An 18,017-nucleotide genomic window follows, 5' to 3' on the forward strand; every position below is an offset into this window, starting at 1 on the left:
AGCATCCTTTAAGATTTTAATTCTGACAAACTTAAAACAAAATAATAAGAGAAATTAAATTTAATGAAGGTACTCTACATACCTCTATCACAATGACCTCTGACAGCACTGAAAAAACACTCTTATATGTTATAGATACACAGTATACATTAATATTTGCTGTGCAGAATATGGTAGAAAGGAGTTCAAGGGTTAATCCTTAACTCAGCATGGCACCATGCCACCCTCAACACCCAACCTTCACGTGTTACAGTGCTCCAGTCAAAGGGCAATCAACAAAACTACAAAAATATAGACTGTTGGTGTGCGCAAGTATAAAGAAAAAGCTAACTGTATTAGCGTGCCTGAGTTTGAGCCTCAGGGTCACCCTTTATAGGTGGTGTGATCCTAGGAAACTTTCTGGGTACTTAGGTCAATCTTTTTTTTTTTTTTTTGAGATGGAGTCTTGCTCTGTCACCAAGTCTGGAGTGCAATGGTGCTCACTGCAACCTCCGCCTCCAGGGTTCAAGCCTGGTCCTGCCTCAGTCTCCTGAGTAGCTGGGATTACAGGCACCCACCACCATGCCCGGCTAATTTTTGTATTTTTTTTTTAGTAGAGATGGGGTTTCACCATGTTGGTCAGCCTGGTCTCGAACTCCTGACCTCAGGTGATCCACCCACCTTGGCCTCCCAAAGTGCTGGGATTACCCGTGTGAGCCACCATGCCTGGCTCCCTTAAGTCAATATTAAGCAAACACCTAAACTACTCATAAATAAAGTAGGGATAATAATACTACCTATCATACAGTTTTTTGAAAAGACTAAATGACTTAACATATATATAAAGCATATTACAACTATAAATTGTAAATATTATCCAGTATTACCAGTGAAGCAAGCAGGGACTTGTCTGCTTTGTCTACTGCTTTTTTTCAACACCTAAACCAGTGCCTGATACCTAGTTAATGCTTTAAAAATATCCACATGAATAAATTTAGCATAAGTTCACTGTCTAACATGATAAAAGAAAAATTAGGTAAAGACAAATAAAGGTTAAGTCTAGTATAGCCTATAGGAAAAAATTATCTACACTACTAAATAAGACTGACAGGCTGGGTGCAATGGCTCACATCTGTAATCCCAGCACTTTGGGAGAACAACAAGGTGGATCACTTGAGCCCAGGAGTTCAAGACCAGCCTGGCCAACATGGTGAAATTCCATCTCTACTAAAGATACAAAAAAATTAGCTCAGCGTGGTGGCGCACACCTGTAACCCCACCTACTCAGAAGGCCGAGGCAGAAGAATCGCTTGAACCCAGGAGGTGGAGGTTGCAGTAAGCCAAGATCACACCATTGTACTCCAGCCTGGGTGACAAGGGGAGACTCCATCTCAAAAAAATAAAATAAATAAGGGTGATAGTCAAAGCTCCCAGTACTCTAAATCAGACCATGCCCAAATGAAAGCATAAAAATACACCAAGAGGGAGTTTCTGAATCTATTCTGGCTCAGAAGGTGCCTGATTTGAAAAAAAATTTTTTTTAATAATAATAAATAACCACCAAGAGAGTGTAAACTGTATGGAACATTTCCACTTTTTGGAATTATAAGTACTCTTGCAGTCTGTTATCTGTATAAGCAAAAGAGTTGGAAATTCTGAGATCATTTTTATGGTAAAGGGTTCTTCAATGATTCCTTTTCTTTCCTGCTTAGAGGGTCTTATTTTATTTATTTGTTTATTTATTTTGTTATTTATTTTGTTATTTTTTTGAGACGGAGTCTTGCTATGTCGCTCAGGCTGGAATGCAGTGGCACCATCTCGGCTCACTGCAAGCTGTGCCTCCCAGGTTCATGCCATTCTCCTGCCTCAGACCTTCTTTTAGAATCCTTGTAGGCCGGGCGCGGTGGCTCACGCCTGTAATCCCAGCACTTTGGGAGGCCGAGGTTGGCAGATCGAGGTCAGGAGATCGAGACCATCCTGGCTAACACGGTGAAACCCTGTCTCTATTAAAAATACAAAAAAATTAGCCCGGTGCGGTGGCAAGCGCCTGTAGTCCCAGCTACTCCAGAGGGAGAGGCAGGAGAATGTGTGAACCCAGGAGGCGGAGCTTGCAGTAAGCCAAGATCAAGCCACTGCACTCCAGCCTGGGCAACAGAGCGAGACTCCGTCTCAAAAAAAAAAGAAAAAAAAAAAAAAGAATCTTTGTTAAGGAATAAACACATCACACTTTGTTCTTAGTACTCAAATAGCCCTGGGACAAAACCATTACACTTCAAAGGCTAAAAGCAAACACACACAGACACACATACACACACACTCCCTCCTCACCTGTTTGTTTTTGTTTTTTTGTTTGTTTTGTTTTGATTTTTTGAGACGGAGTCTCACTCTTTTTGCCGAGGCTGGAGCACAGTGGCACAATCTCGGCTCTCTGCAACCTCCACCTCTGGAGTTCAAGTGATTCTCCTGCCTCAGCCTCCCAAGTAGAGTAGCTAGGATTACAGGCGCCCACCACCACGCCCAGCTAATTTTTTCTATTTTTAGTAGAGGTAGGGTTTCACCATGTTGGCCAGGCTGGTCTCAAACTCCTGACCTCAGGTGATCTGGTCTGCTTCAGCCTCCCAAAGTGCTGGGATTACAGGTTAAGCCACCAAGTCTGGCCCTGGTTGTTCTTTTACATTAACTTTACAATGTATTTGCCATGTTTTAAAAATAAATTTAATTGGAATTTTATTGAAACTGTATGAGACATGATTTAATGCAAGATGAACACACAGTATTATTACTGTTTCCATTCAGCTATGGCATATTTCTTTGTTTTCTCTAGTTGTCTTTTATATCTCTCAATAAAATTTGTGGCTCTGGTACATTTCATAATAATCATACAACGTATTTCATTATTTCTAATTATTATAATGGATTGCATGTACATTTACTATGTACCAGATATTATGCAATATATTCATTATCTCAATTCATAAAACAATCATGTGATTTAGTTGGTGTTATTACTAGATTATTACCATTGTGCAAGTAAAGAAAATAAGGACAAAAGAAAGAAAAGAGACTCAGCAAAATCAAACCAATAAAGACTTAATTAGAATTGTTGGGCATATAATAAAAATTTAATACAACTCAATGAAAGCAAAAAAACGTTTTAAAGGGCCAGGCACGGTGGCTCAAGCCTGTAATCCCAGCACTTTGGGAGGCCGAGACGGGCGGATCACGAGGTCAGGAGATCAAGACCATCCTGGCTAACAAGGTGAAACCCCGTCTCTACTAAAAAATACAAAAAACTAGCCGGGCGAGGTGGCGGGCGCCTGTAGTCCCAGCTACTCGGGAGGCTGAGGCAGGAGAATGGCGTAAACCCGGGAGGCAAAGCTTGCAGTGAACTGAGATCCGGCCACTGCACTCCAGCCTGGGTGACAGAGCAAGACTCCGTCTCAAAAAAAAAAAAAAAAAAAAAAGTTTTAAAAAATGACCAGGCAGATTTGAGAAGGACAACAAACAGGAATTCCAGAAATAAAAACATAATTGTTGAAACTGAAGACAGATTTGACAGCAGATTACATATAATTGAAAAGGAAAATGTAAACTGGAAGACAGGCTGAAGAAATTGCTCAGAATGAAGCCCAAAGAAGCAAAAAATAAGAAAGAGAAACAAGAGATAGGGAAGACAAGAGTGATAAGATGTTACAACTAACAGGAATTTTTTAAGTAGAACAAGAAACGGTTAGAAAGGTTTTGTAAAAAAGATAATGGCTTGGAATTTTCCCAAAGTGATGAAAAACTCCACCCTTTATATTCAGGAAGCTCAAGTTGGATAGATTTAAAAGGAAAAGAAAACACCTAAATATATCATCATAAAAATAACGGAACCCCAAAGAAAAGAATATATTGAAAACAACCAGAGAGAAAATTCGCATTATCCATTAAAGAATACGGATTTAGACCAAGAGCTAATGTCTTAAAAGTGGAAGCAAGAAGACTATGTACTAAGACAAAATAATTACATACCAAATTAATATATCTTTTAATAAACAGGCCAAATATAAGACAATATTTAAGTCATAAAAACCAAACAAATACTGAATTTGCCAACTAAAAGACCTTCACTAAAGGAAATTCTAAGAGATGTTCTTCAGTAGAAGGGTGTTCCCCTAGATGGAAGACTTGAGTTGCGAGAAGAAATGGTGAGCATGTAAGAAGACAAATATATAGGTAAATATAAATGAACACTGACTATACAACATGTAGTTTTCAGTGGATTAAGAACAAGATGAGCCGGGCGCGGTGGCTCACGCCTGTAATCCCAGCACTTTGGGAGGCCGAGGCCAGGGGGAGAAGCCGGATCCACAAAGGTCAGAGATCGAGACCGCAGTGAAACCCGTCTCTACTAAAATACAAAGAGTGCTTGAGGCGTTGTGAAGCCTGTGCTTCCGGGAGGCTGAGAGCAGGAGAACTCGGCGTGGGCCGGGGAGAAGCGGGCTGCAGTGAGCAGGAGTGCGCCCTGCCCTGAAGCTGACAAGCGAGACTCCGTCTCAAAGCAAAAGCAAAAAAACAAAAAAAGAACAAGATGAAACAAAACTATAAAACCTAAAAATAATGCAATTCTGTAATAGCCCAGGGGTTTTCATATAAAACCTAAACAAATTCTGTTCACCAAAAAAAAAAAAAAAAAACACTATCAGGATCAAAGACCCAAATATAAGAGGTAAAACTATAAAATTTATAGAAGAAAACATAGGTATAAATCTGTGACCATGAATTAGGCAATGGGTCTTAGATACAACACCAAATGCAAGAGCGACAAAAGGAAAAAACAAACTGGACTTCATCAAAATTCAAAACTTTTGTACATCACAGGATACTATCAAGAAAGGGAAAAGAACCCACAGAATGAGAGAAAATATCTATTAAGTCATACATCTGACGAGGAACTCATGTCCAGAATATATAAAGAATTCTTAGAATAACAAAAAGACAACCCAATTAAATAATGAGCAAACAATCTAAATGAACATTTCTCTAAAAAGATATACATATGGCCAATCAGCACATGAAAAGATGCTCAAAATCATTAGTCATTAAGGACATGAAAATGAAAACTACAACTAGATACCACTTCACATCTATAAGGATGGCTATTTTTTTTAAAAAAAGGAAAATAACAGATGTTGGCAAGGAGGTAGGAAAAAATGGAACCTCCATACACTGCTGGTAAGAATATAAAATGGTACAGAGACTTTGGAAAACAGTTTTGAAGTTTTTCAAAAATTTAAACATAGATTTACCATATGCCCACTCCTGGATATATAAAGAAAATTGTAAAAATACGTCCACACAAAAACGAGTACATGAATCTCATCACAGTACATTATTAATCATAGTCAAAAAATGAACACAACTCAAATATCCATCAACTAATGAATGGATAAACAAAACATAGTATACTCATGCAATGGGATTCAGGCATAAAAAGTAATGAAGTGCTGAGACGAGATACAACATGGATGAATCAGGACAACATGCTAAATAAATGACGCCAAACAAAGAGGTCACATATGATTCTGTTTTTTCTGATATTTGGCATATGCTAATCCACAGAGACAGAGAATAGGCTAGTGGCTGTCAGGGGCTGGGGAAAGGGGGAAATGGGGAATAACTGCTAGTAAGTATGGAGTTCCTTTTTGAAATGATTATAAAAATGTTCTAGAATTAGAGAGTGGTGATAGCTGTACAACTTTACAAATACATTAAAAGCATTTAAAGCGCCTATAGTCCCAGCTACTCAGGAAGCTGAGCAGGAGAATTGCTTGAACCTGGGAGGCGGAGGTTGCAGTGAGCCAAGATCGCACCACTGCACTCCAGCCTGGGTGACAGAGTGAGACTCCAAATCAGAAGAAAAAAAAAATGCACTTAGTGTACACTTAGAGTGAATACTGGCTGAAAGTGAAGTGACAGGCCACAAACTAGGCAAATCTTCTATATACATATCTGACAAGGGACTTGAGGAAATCCTAAAAATTTCAAAGACAAAATAGGAGAATATAGACAAAAGACTTGAACAATGCACATAAGGAACCCAAATAACCCATAAACAAATGAAAATAAGCTCAGCCTCCTTCAAAACCACAGAGAAGACTATCTTATATCTGAAAAAACGATATCAAGTAAAGGCAAGAATGTGCACAAACCAGTACTCACATAAGCTGCCAGTGGGAATGTAAAATGGTGTTACTTCTTAGCAAATTTGGTATCATCTATTAAATAGTTCACTGTGCATAATCTTGGGCCAAGCACTGCCATTCCTGGGCACATGCCCTGGAAAAACCTCTACATGTGAACCAAAAACCAGCACCATTGTATGGAATAGGAAAAAAAAAAATCAAAAATAGAATGGACAAACAAATTTCACCCTCTACAATCACATAATCACACAGTGCAGCAAGGGAAATGAATGAATGTAAGAAAACCACAATAGTAACAAAAAACAGCAAGTCAGAATATATAAGGCATGATTCCTTTTATGTAAAGTTTCAAAATATGGAAAACTCAAAAATATCTTCTGTAGGGAGACAAACATACATTCTTAGAATATATTAAGCAAAGACATTTACTTGTTTCTTTTTCAGTTTAAGGATCTGCTGTTCTACTTTTGCAATTTCTCGATCTACACGATCCATACTCTGTATTAACTCTTCCTTTGAAAGTTTCGAAGGTGAAGCATTTTGATCATCTCCACATGGTTGCCCCGAAATTGGAGAGGATGGAGCTTCATGTTTGCCTCCGAATGCTGGATCCTTTAGAGAATAAAACGAAGAAAAACAATTTATTTCTCACTAATAGAGTCCAGATTGCCTTAAATGAAAAAGTCAGTTTTAAACCACAGCAGAGCCATGTGTACTATGTCTCTAATGAAACTTTTAGTAGTAACTTTCATATTCACATACATGCAAATTCACACCTCACTTATAGTTCAGATATACCATGTACTATTTTGAAGACCATAAAAGCTATACAAAGTGAGGTGAGTTAGTGTTGTTCAGCCTCTAGTGTAACAAAACCGAAACTATAGAGAATTTATAGGTAAATAATGCAACCACGACAAAGGAAGATATCAACTTCTCAGCCATTTCCTTGCAATGGCTCTTCAAATGGTCTGAACAAGTGGTTGGGAAATATTATTATTCCAGGCAAAACCTGCGTACCCACCCAACTTAACAACTATAACATGGCCAAGAGTTCCTATCAAAAGTTTTCAGGCTTTCCAAACCAAAACTGAGGTACACAAGTCAGAGAAGTGACCTAGGAACTTCAGTTGCTACTATCTCTGGGCCTAATTTCATAAAGCCCGCACTACAGCATACATAACATTTCCTTAGTCAAAAACATCCCACTGTACCTCCAAATCAGCAGAGCTGTACCAGAATGAAAGCCCCTTCACCCAAAATCCACTACACTCCAACACACATCCACACACACCCTATTAATTTCCAGTCTGCTCTAAAGAGATAAGCAATACTATAAAACAGATAAATTTTAGAGAACTGGTTTTACTTAGACTATGAGAAACCTGCAATGAGAGTTCACAGGATTACAGAACCCTAAAATGTATTAAATAATGATTAAGGAACTGTGAAAAGTCAATAGTTGTGAGCCAAGAATGTATACAGGAGATAACGGGACAGCTGCTTCAAAACACCTTCGTACAGATATTTCAGCTAATATACATTGATGAAAAGCCTCAAATTCTGTAATAGTATGCACTGAATCTAAGAGGCCTTCTGAGAAAATAAGATTATGGCTATACCCTAAAACCTGTACAATTCTGTAAGGAAAGCACCAATAAAAACAATAACAATTCTAATAGACTTTATTAATAGAGTTAGAGCTCCAGTATCCTTTGCATCTGGCATACAGTCAATCTTTGGCAGCTTTAAGCCCTAGAGTTTATGATTCCTCTCTTAAGATGTAAATCCTTGAGGTCACTGGCTTCCAAAATAAACCAGTATGTTTCATCTAAATAAAATATCAGTGGCCGGGCAGAGTGGCTCATGCCTGTAATCCCAGCACTTTGGGATGCTGAGGCAGACAGGTCATGAAGTCAGGAGTTCGAGACCAATCTGACCAACATGGTGAAACCCCATATCTACTAAAAAATACAAAAATTAGCTGGGCGTGGTGGGGGGCACCTGTAGTCCCAGCTACTCGGGAGGCTGGGGCAGGAAAATGGCTTGAACCCAGGAGGCAGAGGTTGCAGTGAGCTGAGATTGCACTACTGCACTCAAGCATGGGTGACAGAGCGAGACTCCATCTCAAGAAAAGAAAAAAATCAGATTTGGCATATAACCATCTTTATCAACCTTTTTTTCTCCCCCTCCCTCCTTTATCAATGTTAAAAGAAAATTTTCTTCACACTGTCTTTTCAATGCTCAAATCTTCACTAGCACTGTGAAAAGCACAGCAGTTCTTAAATTCACTAAACCAGCTACTACTTGCACTAAATGAAAACTAAATGCAGAATGTTCAACTATTTCTAAGTCTTCATGTGTTGTGAAGCCTTTTTCTTTCATTATGAGATGGCATACTCCTGAGAACTTAGAAATGTTAATGCATAAAGAAAGATCTTTGGTGAACCACCAGGACATTCATGATACATTAATTAATATCATTCTCCCACTATATGCATATGAGCAAATTTGTGTTATAGAAACATATATAATAGCAAAAGAGATTATATTTTGATTCAGCAAACTTCAAAAATGCTCCTCAGGTGATTCTGATGCATGCCCAAAGAATTAATATTACAAATGAATATTTTCCACTGACTTCCTTTCTAAATATTAAATATTTAACAAGAAAACAAATCCTCAAGTGCCTACTTATATAACAGGAATAGGGTGGTGGATCAAAACAAACTATCTGCCTTCATGCAGCTTACAATCTTGGGTTGAAACAGCCAGATACCAATCCTGAAGAAAAAGAATTAGATTCTTACCTCATATCTTACATCAAAAAAAAAGCCAAGTAATAGTAAACATTTATAAAAGGCTTATTAGCAAATCACAAAAGCCTCAAGTTTAAAGGAAAAAAAAAAAAAAAGGATTTACATTATCTTGTTCAGGAAGGCCAAAAGCAAAAGATATAAAAGACATTAGTTTCAAAAAAGGAGAGATTGATGGATCAAAATAAAAACAATCTTCTGCTGGGCACAATGGCTCACACCTGTAACCCCAGCACTTTGGCAGGCCAAGGTGGGCAGACCACTTGAGGTCAGGAGTTCAAGACCAGCCTGGCCAACATGGTAAATCCCATCTCTATTAAAAATACAAACATCAGCCAGGTGTGGTGAGTGCCTGTAATCCCAGCTACTTGGGAGGCTAAGGCAGGAGAAGGACTTGAACCCAGGAGGCGGAGGTTGCAGTGAGCAGAGATGGCACCACTGCACTCCAACCTGGGTGACAGAGGAAGACTCCATCTCAAAAAAAAATAAAAAATAAAAAATAAATAAATAAATAACCCACACACAAAAAAACACAATCTTCTTCTGCTTATCAAAACAGCAAAAACAAATTAAAAAGGCAAATGATTAAATAGGAAAACCTTCTGTAAAACATGCACTAACAACTCAATATAAAATGAACCAACAGAAAAATGGGCAACATATATGAAAAAACAATTTACAAAACAGGAAAAATAACCAATAAACAAATTAAAAAATGTTAAATTTTACTAACAAATAATAAGTGTAAGTTAAAAAACAATCATTCATCAAATTAACAATCTTTTTGTTAAACAATAAACACGTGGTGTCAGCAAGGATACAAAAGAAGTGGATACCTTTTTTTTTTTAATTTTTTGAGACGAAGTCTCACTCTTGTCCCCCAGGCTAGAGTGCAATGGCGCAATTTCAGCTCACTGCAACCTCCGCCTCCCAGGTTCAAGCGATTCTCTTGCCTCAACCTTCCGAGTAGCTGGGATTACAGGCGCCTGCCACTATGTCCGGCTAATTTTCGTATTTTTAGTAGAGACAGGGTTTCGCTATGTTGGCCAGGCTGGTCTCGAACTCCTGACTTCTGGTGATCCACCTACCTCGGCCTCCCAAAGCACTGGGATTACAGGCGTGAGCCACCACGCCTGGCCAAGAAGTGGGTACCTTTCTACACAGCTGTCAGGAGTTAAGAACTGGCCCTACTCTTTTGCAGGACAATCGGGAAATATCCACTGAACCTTAAAAATCAACCTGGTCTGTAATTAATTATACTAAAAGAAATCTACCTTAAGGAAATAAGTAAGAATGTATACAAAAAAATCAACCTAAATTATGTATGGGCCAGCTTCAGTGGCTCACGCCTATAATCCCAGCACTTTGGGAGGCCAAGGTGGGCAGATCACCTGAAGTCAGGAGTTCAAGACCAGCCTGGCCAACATGGTGAAACCTCGTCTCCACTAAAAATACAAAAATTAACTGAACTTGATGGCATGAACCTGTAGTCCCAGCTACTCTGGAGGCTGAGGCAGGAGAACCGCTGGAATGTATAGGTTGCAGTGAGCCAAGATCGTGCCACTGCACTCCAGCCTGGGCAACAAAGTGAGACTCCGTCTCAAAAAAAAAACAATGCATGTCACAACACCGTACTTCTGAATAAATAGGTAACCTAAATGTATGACGATTTAATAAATAACTTTACTTAATCAATGAACTTTATTTATTCATATGTGGAATACTAAGCAGCCACTAACAATTCAGTTGTAAACTTATTGGCACAAAAAGAAGCTAAGCACATATTTAAGCAAAAGTAAAGTTAAACAGAATGTACAAAGTGAGCACATTAAAATAGTCATACAGGCTGACTCTGGACCCACCGCCTGTGGGTCAGCCCTGTTCCACAAGGAGTAGCAAAAAAAAAAAAAAAAAAACCCACAAAATTAATATTAAAATAATACACATAGAAATAGGGAAGAATCAACATGAAAATGTTAATAACTTTTAAGTGGCAAAACTGTAGGTAATTTTTTCTTTCAAGCTTATTCAACTCTTCTATAAATGATATACCTAGGCTTAACATTTAAAAATATATATATAACAAATGTCAGTTCTTTTTAAATCCTTACTTCTGGAGGTGGGCAGTTGGGAGAGAATGGGGAGAGGAAGACGGAAGGAGAAGTATTAGTTAGTAGTAGTAGCCATGGTTTACACTTTAGGGGAAAAAAAGCAGGACTAGAGTCAGGGGTCCTGGGTTAATTCCAACTCAGGAGGTACTACCTAGGTCACTTAATTTTTCTGAACATCCAGTTTCTTAATTATAACATGGAAATGGGTCACACTACAACATGACACGTCCCATTTTAATGAATGAGTTTTTAAGACGCTTTTCTGCTAAAAAACAAAATTCTATAGTTATAAATTACATTTGTGGTCATGTATTCAGCCATAGAAGATGACCTTTATTCACTATATTTTTAAATTTTTTTTTTTTTAATGCAGCAGAACATTTCTTATAAACCTCACAGACTACTGTATGATCAAGATATTTTACATGATAAGGTGGGTCACAAAACACCTAGACGCTTAGCTAATTTCTAGCTTATGGCAAAGAATTTTTCCCCATCCAACTTGCTATTTTGAAAAATTTCAAATTTACTTAAAAGTTGAAGGAACAGTATAATGGACACTCATTTATCCTTTATCTAGATTCACCAGTAGTTAATATATTTGCTTTCTGTGTGTGTGTTCGGGGGTGTGTGTGTGTATATAACTTCATTTTGCCTGAACTATTTGAAAATAAATTGTACGTAACATTTACTATCTTTTAAATTATTCTTCATTGCATGAAAACTCAAAAGAAAATGCGTGGGTACTTATTTACCTGATACCAGGGAAGAAAGGGCAATTAGGCATAAAGGTTAATAAACATTATAGAAAAAAGATTTGATGACAGTAAAAACATTTTAAACTTCAGTATGCTTTAAAAAAAAGAAAAACTGAAACAAAAAGACATTGGGAAAAATATTAGTATATGTTAATAAAAAGGTTAACACTTTACTGTTTAAGAGTTTTTTAAATTCATTTGTTCTTTCTATGACAAATATTTATTCTGTATCTACTAAGTGTCAGGCACTTCCTAATCTGCAGAATTAATAATAAGCAAAGCAGAGGGCTGAAAAAGGTAAACATAGGCCAAGCGCGGTGGCTCACGCCTGTAATCCCAGCACTTTGGGAGGCCAAGGTGGGTGGATCATGAAGTCAGGAGTTCAAGAGACCAGCCTAGCCAACATGGTGAAACCCTGTCTCTACTAAAAATACAAAAATTAGCTGGGCATGGTGGTGCATCCCTGTAATCCCAGCTACTCGGGAGGCTAAGGCAGGAGAATTGCTTAAACCAGGACCCAGGAGGCAGAGGTTGCAGTGAGCCGAGATTGCACCACTGCACTCCAGCCTGGGAGCCTGGGGGCCTGGGATATAGAGCGAGACTCCATTTCAAAAAAAAAAACAAAAAGAAAGAAAAAGGTAAACACAGCAACAAAACAAGGACATAATACATGAGCAAACATTTCACAAAAGATGGGTAAATAAAAATAAGTGCATGGGGAAAGTTATTAATAGAACTCTCATTGTTTGAAATATCACAAAATATAGCCAAATATTAAAACTTGTTATTTTTGTGCAGCATGGCAACTATAGCTAATAATATGTATTATATACTTAAAAATTGCTAAGAGTGGATTTTAAATGTTCTTACCACCAAAAAAAAAAACTACGTGAGGTGATATGTTAATTAGCTTGATGTGTTTCCCAATGTATACATATATCAAAATATCACACTGTATAAATATCACCATAAATATATACAAGTTTTATTCCACAATAAAACTGGGGGAGGGTCATTATCTCCAAGTTATAGGATTACAAGTAACTTTTTTCCTCTGTATTTTCCAAGTTTTCTATAAGTATGTATTACTTATATAAATTAGGAACAATTTTTTTTGTATAAAACTTATAAGCACAATTAAATCTAACCTAGATGTGTTTTCTCCCATATAGCAGTTAATAAACTGCTACTAAATTTAAGGGACTTATTTAAAATTTAATTAAGATTTAACAAAACTAGTAGTCTTGAGTACCTCTGACCACATTTTATAGCCAGCAAGCCAATACAAAAATGCTTGAGCATTATTTAATAGAAATTCTTCTTTACGGGAGCAGTCTTCTTGGATTGTTTTCACTTACCAAAAAGGCAAAAGTGCTCACTTTAGCAGTCTGGAGCACTCATCTGTGGTTTCTAGCTTTGTTTAACAAAATTTTTACTTTCCCATACCACTAACCTTTAGAGACTGGCGTCATTGGACTTTCTTTGAGATGCTATGCATGAATACAACTAAACAAACATTACAAACCTACAACTCCACAGGGTAAGAGAACAAATATTTACCTTCTTAGCATCTGCAGAAGACCTCAGCCCTTCTGGCAGTGGGTGCACTAAAGGCAAAACCGCAGCACTGACACGCTGAAAATGAGAATCAGAAACCTGTTCCAGCCGTGGTCGCTTCGATTCCAGTGAATCATGATCCACTGGGGATGGGCCTGGATGAAACGGTTCATAACCAGTTCTCCTTTCTTGAGGCCTAATACATACAAAGAAAATAAACACTTGAAAATTTGTAAGTGATGTACAACTCCCTGCTAATATCCCTGGATAGACTTTGAAATAATAAATGAAGAAGTCATGCTTGCATTCAAAGTGAACCTGTACCCCTTCTGTTCCCACCCCCGAAGAATATATACCTCACTATAGTACCATTCAACTTCAATTCTAATTTCTAAAAAAGGTTTGAATTAGTTGGGCGTGGTAGCAGGCCCCTGTAATCCCAGCTACTCAGGAGGCTGAGGCATGAAATTGCTTGAACCTGGGAGGTGGAGGTTGCAGTGAGCTGAGATGGCACCACTGCACTACAGCCTGGGCAACAGTATGAGACTCCGTCTTAAAAAAAAATGTTTGAGGAGAGGGTTAAAAACTAATCTGGAAGTGAAAGACAAAACAAAACATTTGCAGAAAATTTAGTTGCTGAAGAATATCTATAAACTAATATTTTTAAATGTTAAAATGCCATAATAATTAAATTTGGGATAATATAAACCAGAAGAGCCACCATTTTTCAACCAATAATAAAAACAAGCAAGAAATAAAACTCTCCCAGCTACCGCTACATAGAAAGAGAAATGACTTCAGTTATGAGGTACGATTCAGTCTTAAAGACAAGTATCTTGAGGAGAAATCCAACATTGCTTCTAAAACATCATCCTGGCCCCCAAAACATGTATTCTGTCTAGTTTCCCTAAATACGCGACTTGAAGATCAGAATCTTTTATTTCTTTACAGGATGTATTGTTGAGTCCTGCTCGTGAGTGCTCATTAATTTGACTTTTCATTTTCTACCAGATGTTTACAGAGGTGATATTGTATCTCACAGACAACCTGTAAACTAATGCTTTGTAAAGCAATATTTCATTGAAAACAGAATCACTATGTTTCATATTGAGGACAGACAATGAAATGAATGCTAAATTCTTTGTTTGTTTGTTCATTTGCTTTTTGAGGCCCAGGCTGGAGTGCCCCATCTTGGCTCACTGCAACCTCCACCTCCCAGATTCAAGTGATTATCCTGCCTCAGCCTCCCCAGTAGCTGTGATTACAGGCGAGAGCTAACATGCCGGGCTAATTTTTGTAGAGATGAGATCTCGCTACATTGCCCAGGCTGGTCTTAAACTCCTGAGCTCAAGCAATCCACCTGCCTCAGCCTCCCAAAGTGCTGAGATTATAGGCATGAGCCACCGCACCCGGCCTGAATGCTAAATTCTGTAAAAATTATTATACTTCAAAATTTTAAATCTCATTCAACACATAGAATCCCATTATCTTAAAATTCAGAGTGACATCACAAAAAATGATGGGGTGGAAAACTTCAGGAACAAGACAAAGATGACTGCATTCACCATTTATATTCAATATGATATTGGAAATTATTGTCAGAGCACTAGGAAAGAAAAAGAAATAAAAGGTATCCAAATTAAAAAGAAATAAGCATTTTTATTCAAGACAACATGATTCCATATGTAGCACCCTAAAGAATTGGCAAAAAAAACTATTAGAGCTAACAAATAAATACATCGAAGTTGCAGGACACAAAATCAACACACAAAATTCGGTTGTATTCTATATACTAGCATTAAACAATCCAAACATGAAACTTTAAAAACAATACATTTATGCCAGGTGCGGTGGCTCATGCCTGTCATCCCAGCACTTTGGGAGGCCGGGGCGGGCGGATTATCTGATATGGAGAGTTCGAAACCAGCCTGACCACCATAGAGAAACCCATCACTACTAGAAAATACAAAATTAGCCGGACGTGCTGGCACACGCCTGCAATCCCAGCTATTCAGGAGGCTGAGGCGGGAGAATCACTTCAACCCAGGAGGCAGAGGTTGCAGTGAGCCGAGATCGTGCCATGCACTCCAGCCTGGGCAATAACAGCGGAACTCTGTCTCAAAAAACAAAAACAATACATTTATAAGAGCACCCAAAAGAACATAGCTAGGAATAAATTTGACCAAGGAGGCTTACAACTTTAAACGCTGAAAACCACAAAACATTGCTCGAAGAAACAAAAGACTTAATACATAGTAAGAAATCTCAAATTCATATGTTGGAAGACAATGTCATTAAAATGACAATACTACACAAAGCAACCTGTGGATTCATGCAATCTCTATCAAATGCCATTGGCTTGTTTTGCAGAAATAGAAAAAGTCATCACAAAATTCATATGGAATCTCAAGGGATTACAAACAGCCTAACAATCTTGGAAAAGAACAAAGTTGGAAAACTCACACTTCACCTTTTAAAGCTTACTACAAAGCTATTATAATCAAAAGATTCATCCTCCACTAAGGCCAGAGGTAATCTACCCAAGTAATGCCTTACCTGGACTTCCACCCTCAGTTGCCCCCTCAGTTAGAACATAACCTACAAAAGCATAATTTTCAAGTATGACATTTCATTTCCAGCAACTCTGCCTCTGAGATTTATCAAAGCTAGAAGGTGAGATATACCATACCCAGTACTGGAGAAGAAACTAAGGAAACCAAGGAATAGGACAATTAAGAAAACAATGAGTATGGAATGCTCCTTTTCTATCTAGAAATCAGACTACTTCCCATTTCAGCCCGCCAATCCTTTTTAGAAGAACAAACCTACTCAGCCATAAATAAATATATAATGTATAAAATCTCAGAAATTTAAATAAACTACAAAAATCTTTGCTAAGTACAATTTAATATTAGGAGTTCTGGTACAACTAAGCATGAAATCTCCAATTTAAATTAATGTATTTGCCTTTTAAAATTAACACCAGTAGAATGGTACACTTCGAAAATGATCTGGTAGTTTCTCAAATAGTTAAATAAACATAGAGTTACCATATGACCCAGCAATTCCTCTCCTAGGTATCTAACCAACAGAAAGGAAAATATATGCCCAAACAAAAACTTGTACATGAATGTTCACAGAATTATTCATAATTGTCAAAAAGTAAAAATGATCCAAACACCCATCAGCTGATGAAAATAGATAAATAAAATGTGGTATACCAAATCAAAACAAAACAAAACCTAACACCAAATTTTCATATAAAGAAATCTTTGTAGGGTCGGATGCCGTGGCTCATGCCTGTAATCCCAAGACTTTGAGAGGCCAAGGTAGGTGGATCGCTTGAGGTCAAGAGTTCGAGACCAGCCTGGCCAATAAGGTGAAAGCCTGTCTCTACAAAAAATACAAAAATTAGCCGGGCGTGGTGGTGCACGCATGTAGTCCCAGCTACTCGGGAACCTGAGGCAGGAGAATCGCTTGAACCCGGGAGGCAGAGGTTGAAGTGAGTTAAGATCATGCCACTGCACAACACAACAGTCCGGGCGATGAAGCGAGACTCATGTCTTTAAAAAAAAAAAAACAAAAACAAAAACAAAACTCTGTAGGCTTGCAAACTTTGTAAAGTTCCCCATTTTACTGACTTTTGTCATCTAGTAACACCATCCTTAAACATCTTTAAAACAAATTAAAATTACAAAACACATTTAAATAACTACACTTTATCGTTTGAATTTTAAAGAATTCTAAAGCAGTCTGATTTCTTGATAAAAAGAGAATGTTCCATACTCAATGTTTTTCTTAATTTTCCTGTGCCCTAGTTGCCGGATGTAGTGGCTCACACATGTTTCCCATCATTTTAGGGGGCCAAGTCAGGAGGATCGCTTGAGGCTGGAAGTTTTGAGACCAGTCTGGGCAACATAGCAACTCTGTCTCTACAAAAAAAAAAATTAGTCAGGCACAATGCCATGCGCCTGTAATCCCAGCTACTCAGAAGATTGAGGCAGGAGGATCACTTGAGCCCAGGAATTTGGAGACTTTGTCTCTTTAAAAACAAACAAACAAACAAACAAACAAAAAAGATGGGTTTATGGCTTACTACCAATCCTCTTACCGTGGCATCCATTCTTTATTTGGCTGGAATCGGTCATCAAGAAATTCTCAGGCCAGGTGCAGTGGCTCATGCCTATAATCCCAGCACTTTGGGAGGCCGAGGCAGGTGGATCGCCTGAGGTCAGGAGTTCGAGACCAGCCTGGCCAACATGGAGAAACCTCATCTCTACTAAAAATACAAAAAATTTAGCCAGGTGTGAGGGCGCATGCCCGTAATCCCAGCTACTCGGGAGGCTGAGGCAGGAGAATCACTTGAACCCAGGAAGTGGAGGTTTCAGTGAGCCAAGATCGCATCATTGCACTCCAGCCTGAGCAACAAGAGCAAAACTCCCGTCTCAAAAAAAATAACAAAAAGAAAAGAAAAAAAAAGAAATTCTTTCAGGTTGGTTTGTTTGTTTTGATTTGTTTTGTTTTGTTTGAGACAGAGTATCGCTCTGTCTCCCAGGCAACAGTACAGTGGTACAATCTTGGCTCACTGCAACCTCCACCTCCTGGGTT

The 18,017-nt window shown here is 38.1% G+C and overlaps 1 protein-coding gene across 13 annotated transcripts in view; it reads right to left on the bottom strand.

Moving 5' to 3' along the window:
• The window catches only part of NCOR1 (nuclear receptor corepressor 1), a 186,426-nt gene that overhangs the window by 127,243 nt on the left and 41,166 nt on the right, over positions 1 to 18,017 (bottom strand). For all 13 annotated transcript variants that reach the window (XR_002517843.2, XM_021928189.2, XM_021928193.2 and 10 more), the window contains 2 exons: positions 13,413 to 13,605; positions 6,597 to 6,779 (listed from right to left, as the gene is read on the bottom strand). Coding sequence is in view for 12 of the 13 variants with exons in the window: in XM_021928189.2 (XP_021783881.2) it covers positions 6,597 to 6,779; positions 13,413 to 13,605 (376 nt within the window). In the remaining variant the exon portion in view is untranslated. The remainder of the gene's footprint in view (positions 1 to 6,596; positions 6,780 to 13,412; positions 13,606 to 18,017) is intronic.

This window comes from Papio anubis, chromosome 17, assembly GCF_008728515.1.
Source record: "Papio anubis isolate 15944 chromosome 17, Panubis1.0, whole genome shotgun sequence".
Taxonomy (NCBI): domain Eukaryota; kingdom Metazoa; phylum Chordata; class Mammalia; order Primates; family Cercopithecidae; genus Papio; species Papio anubis.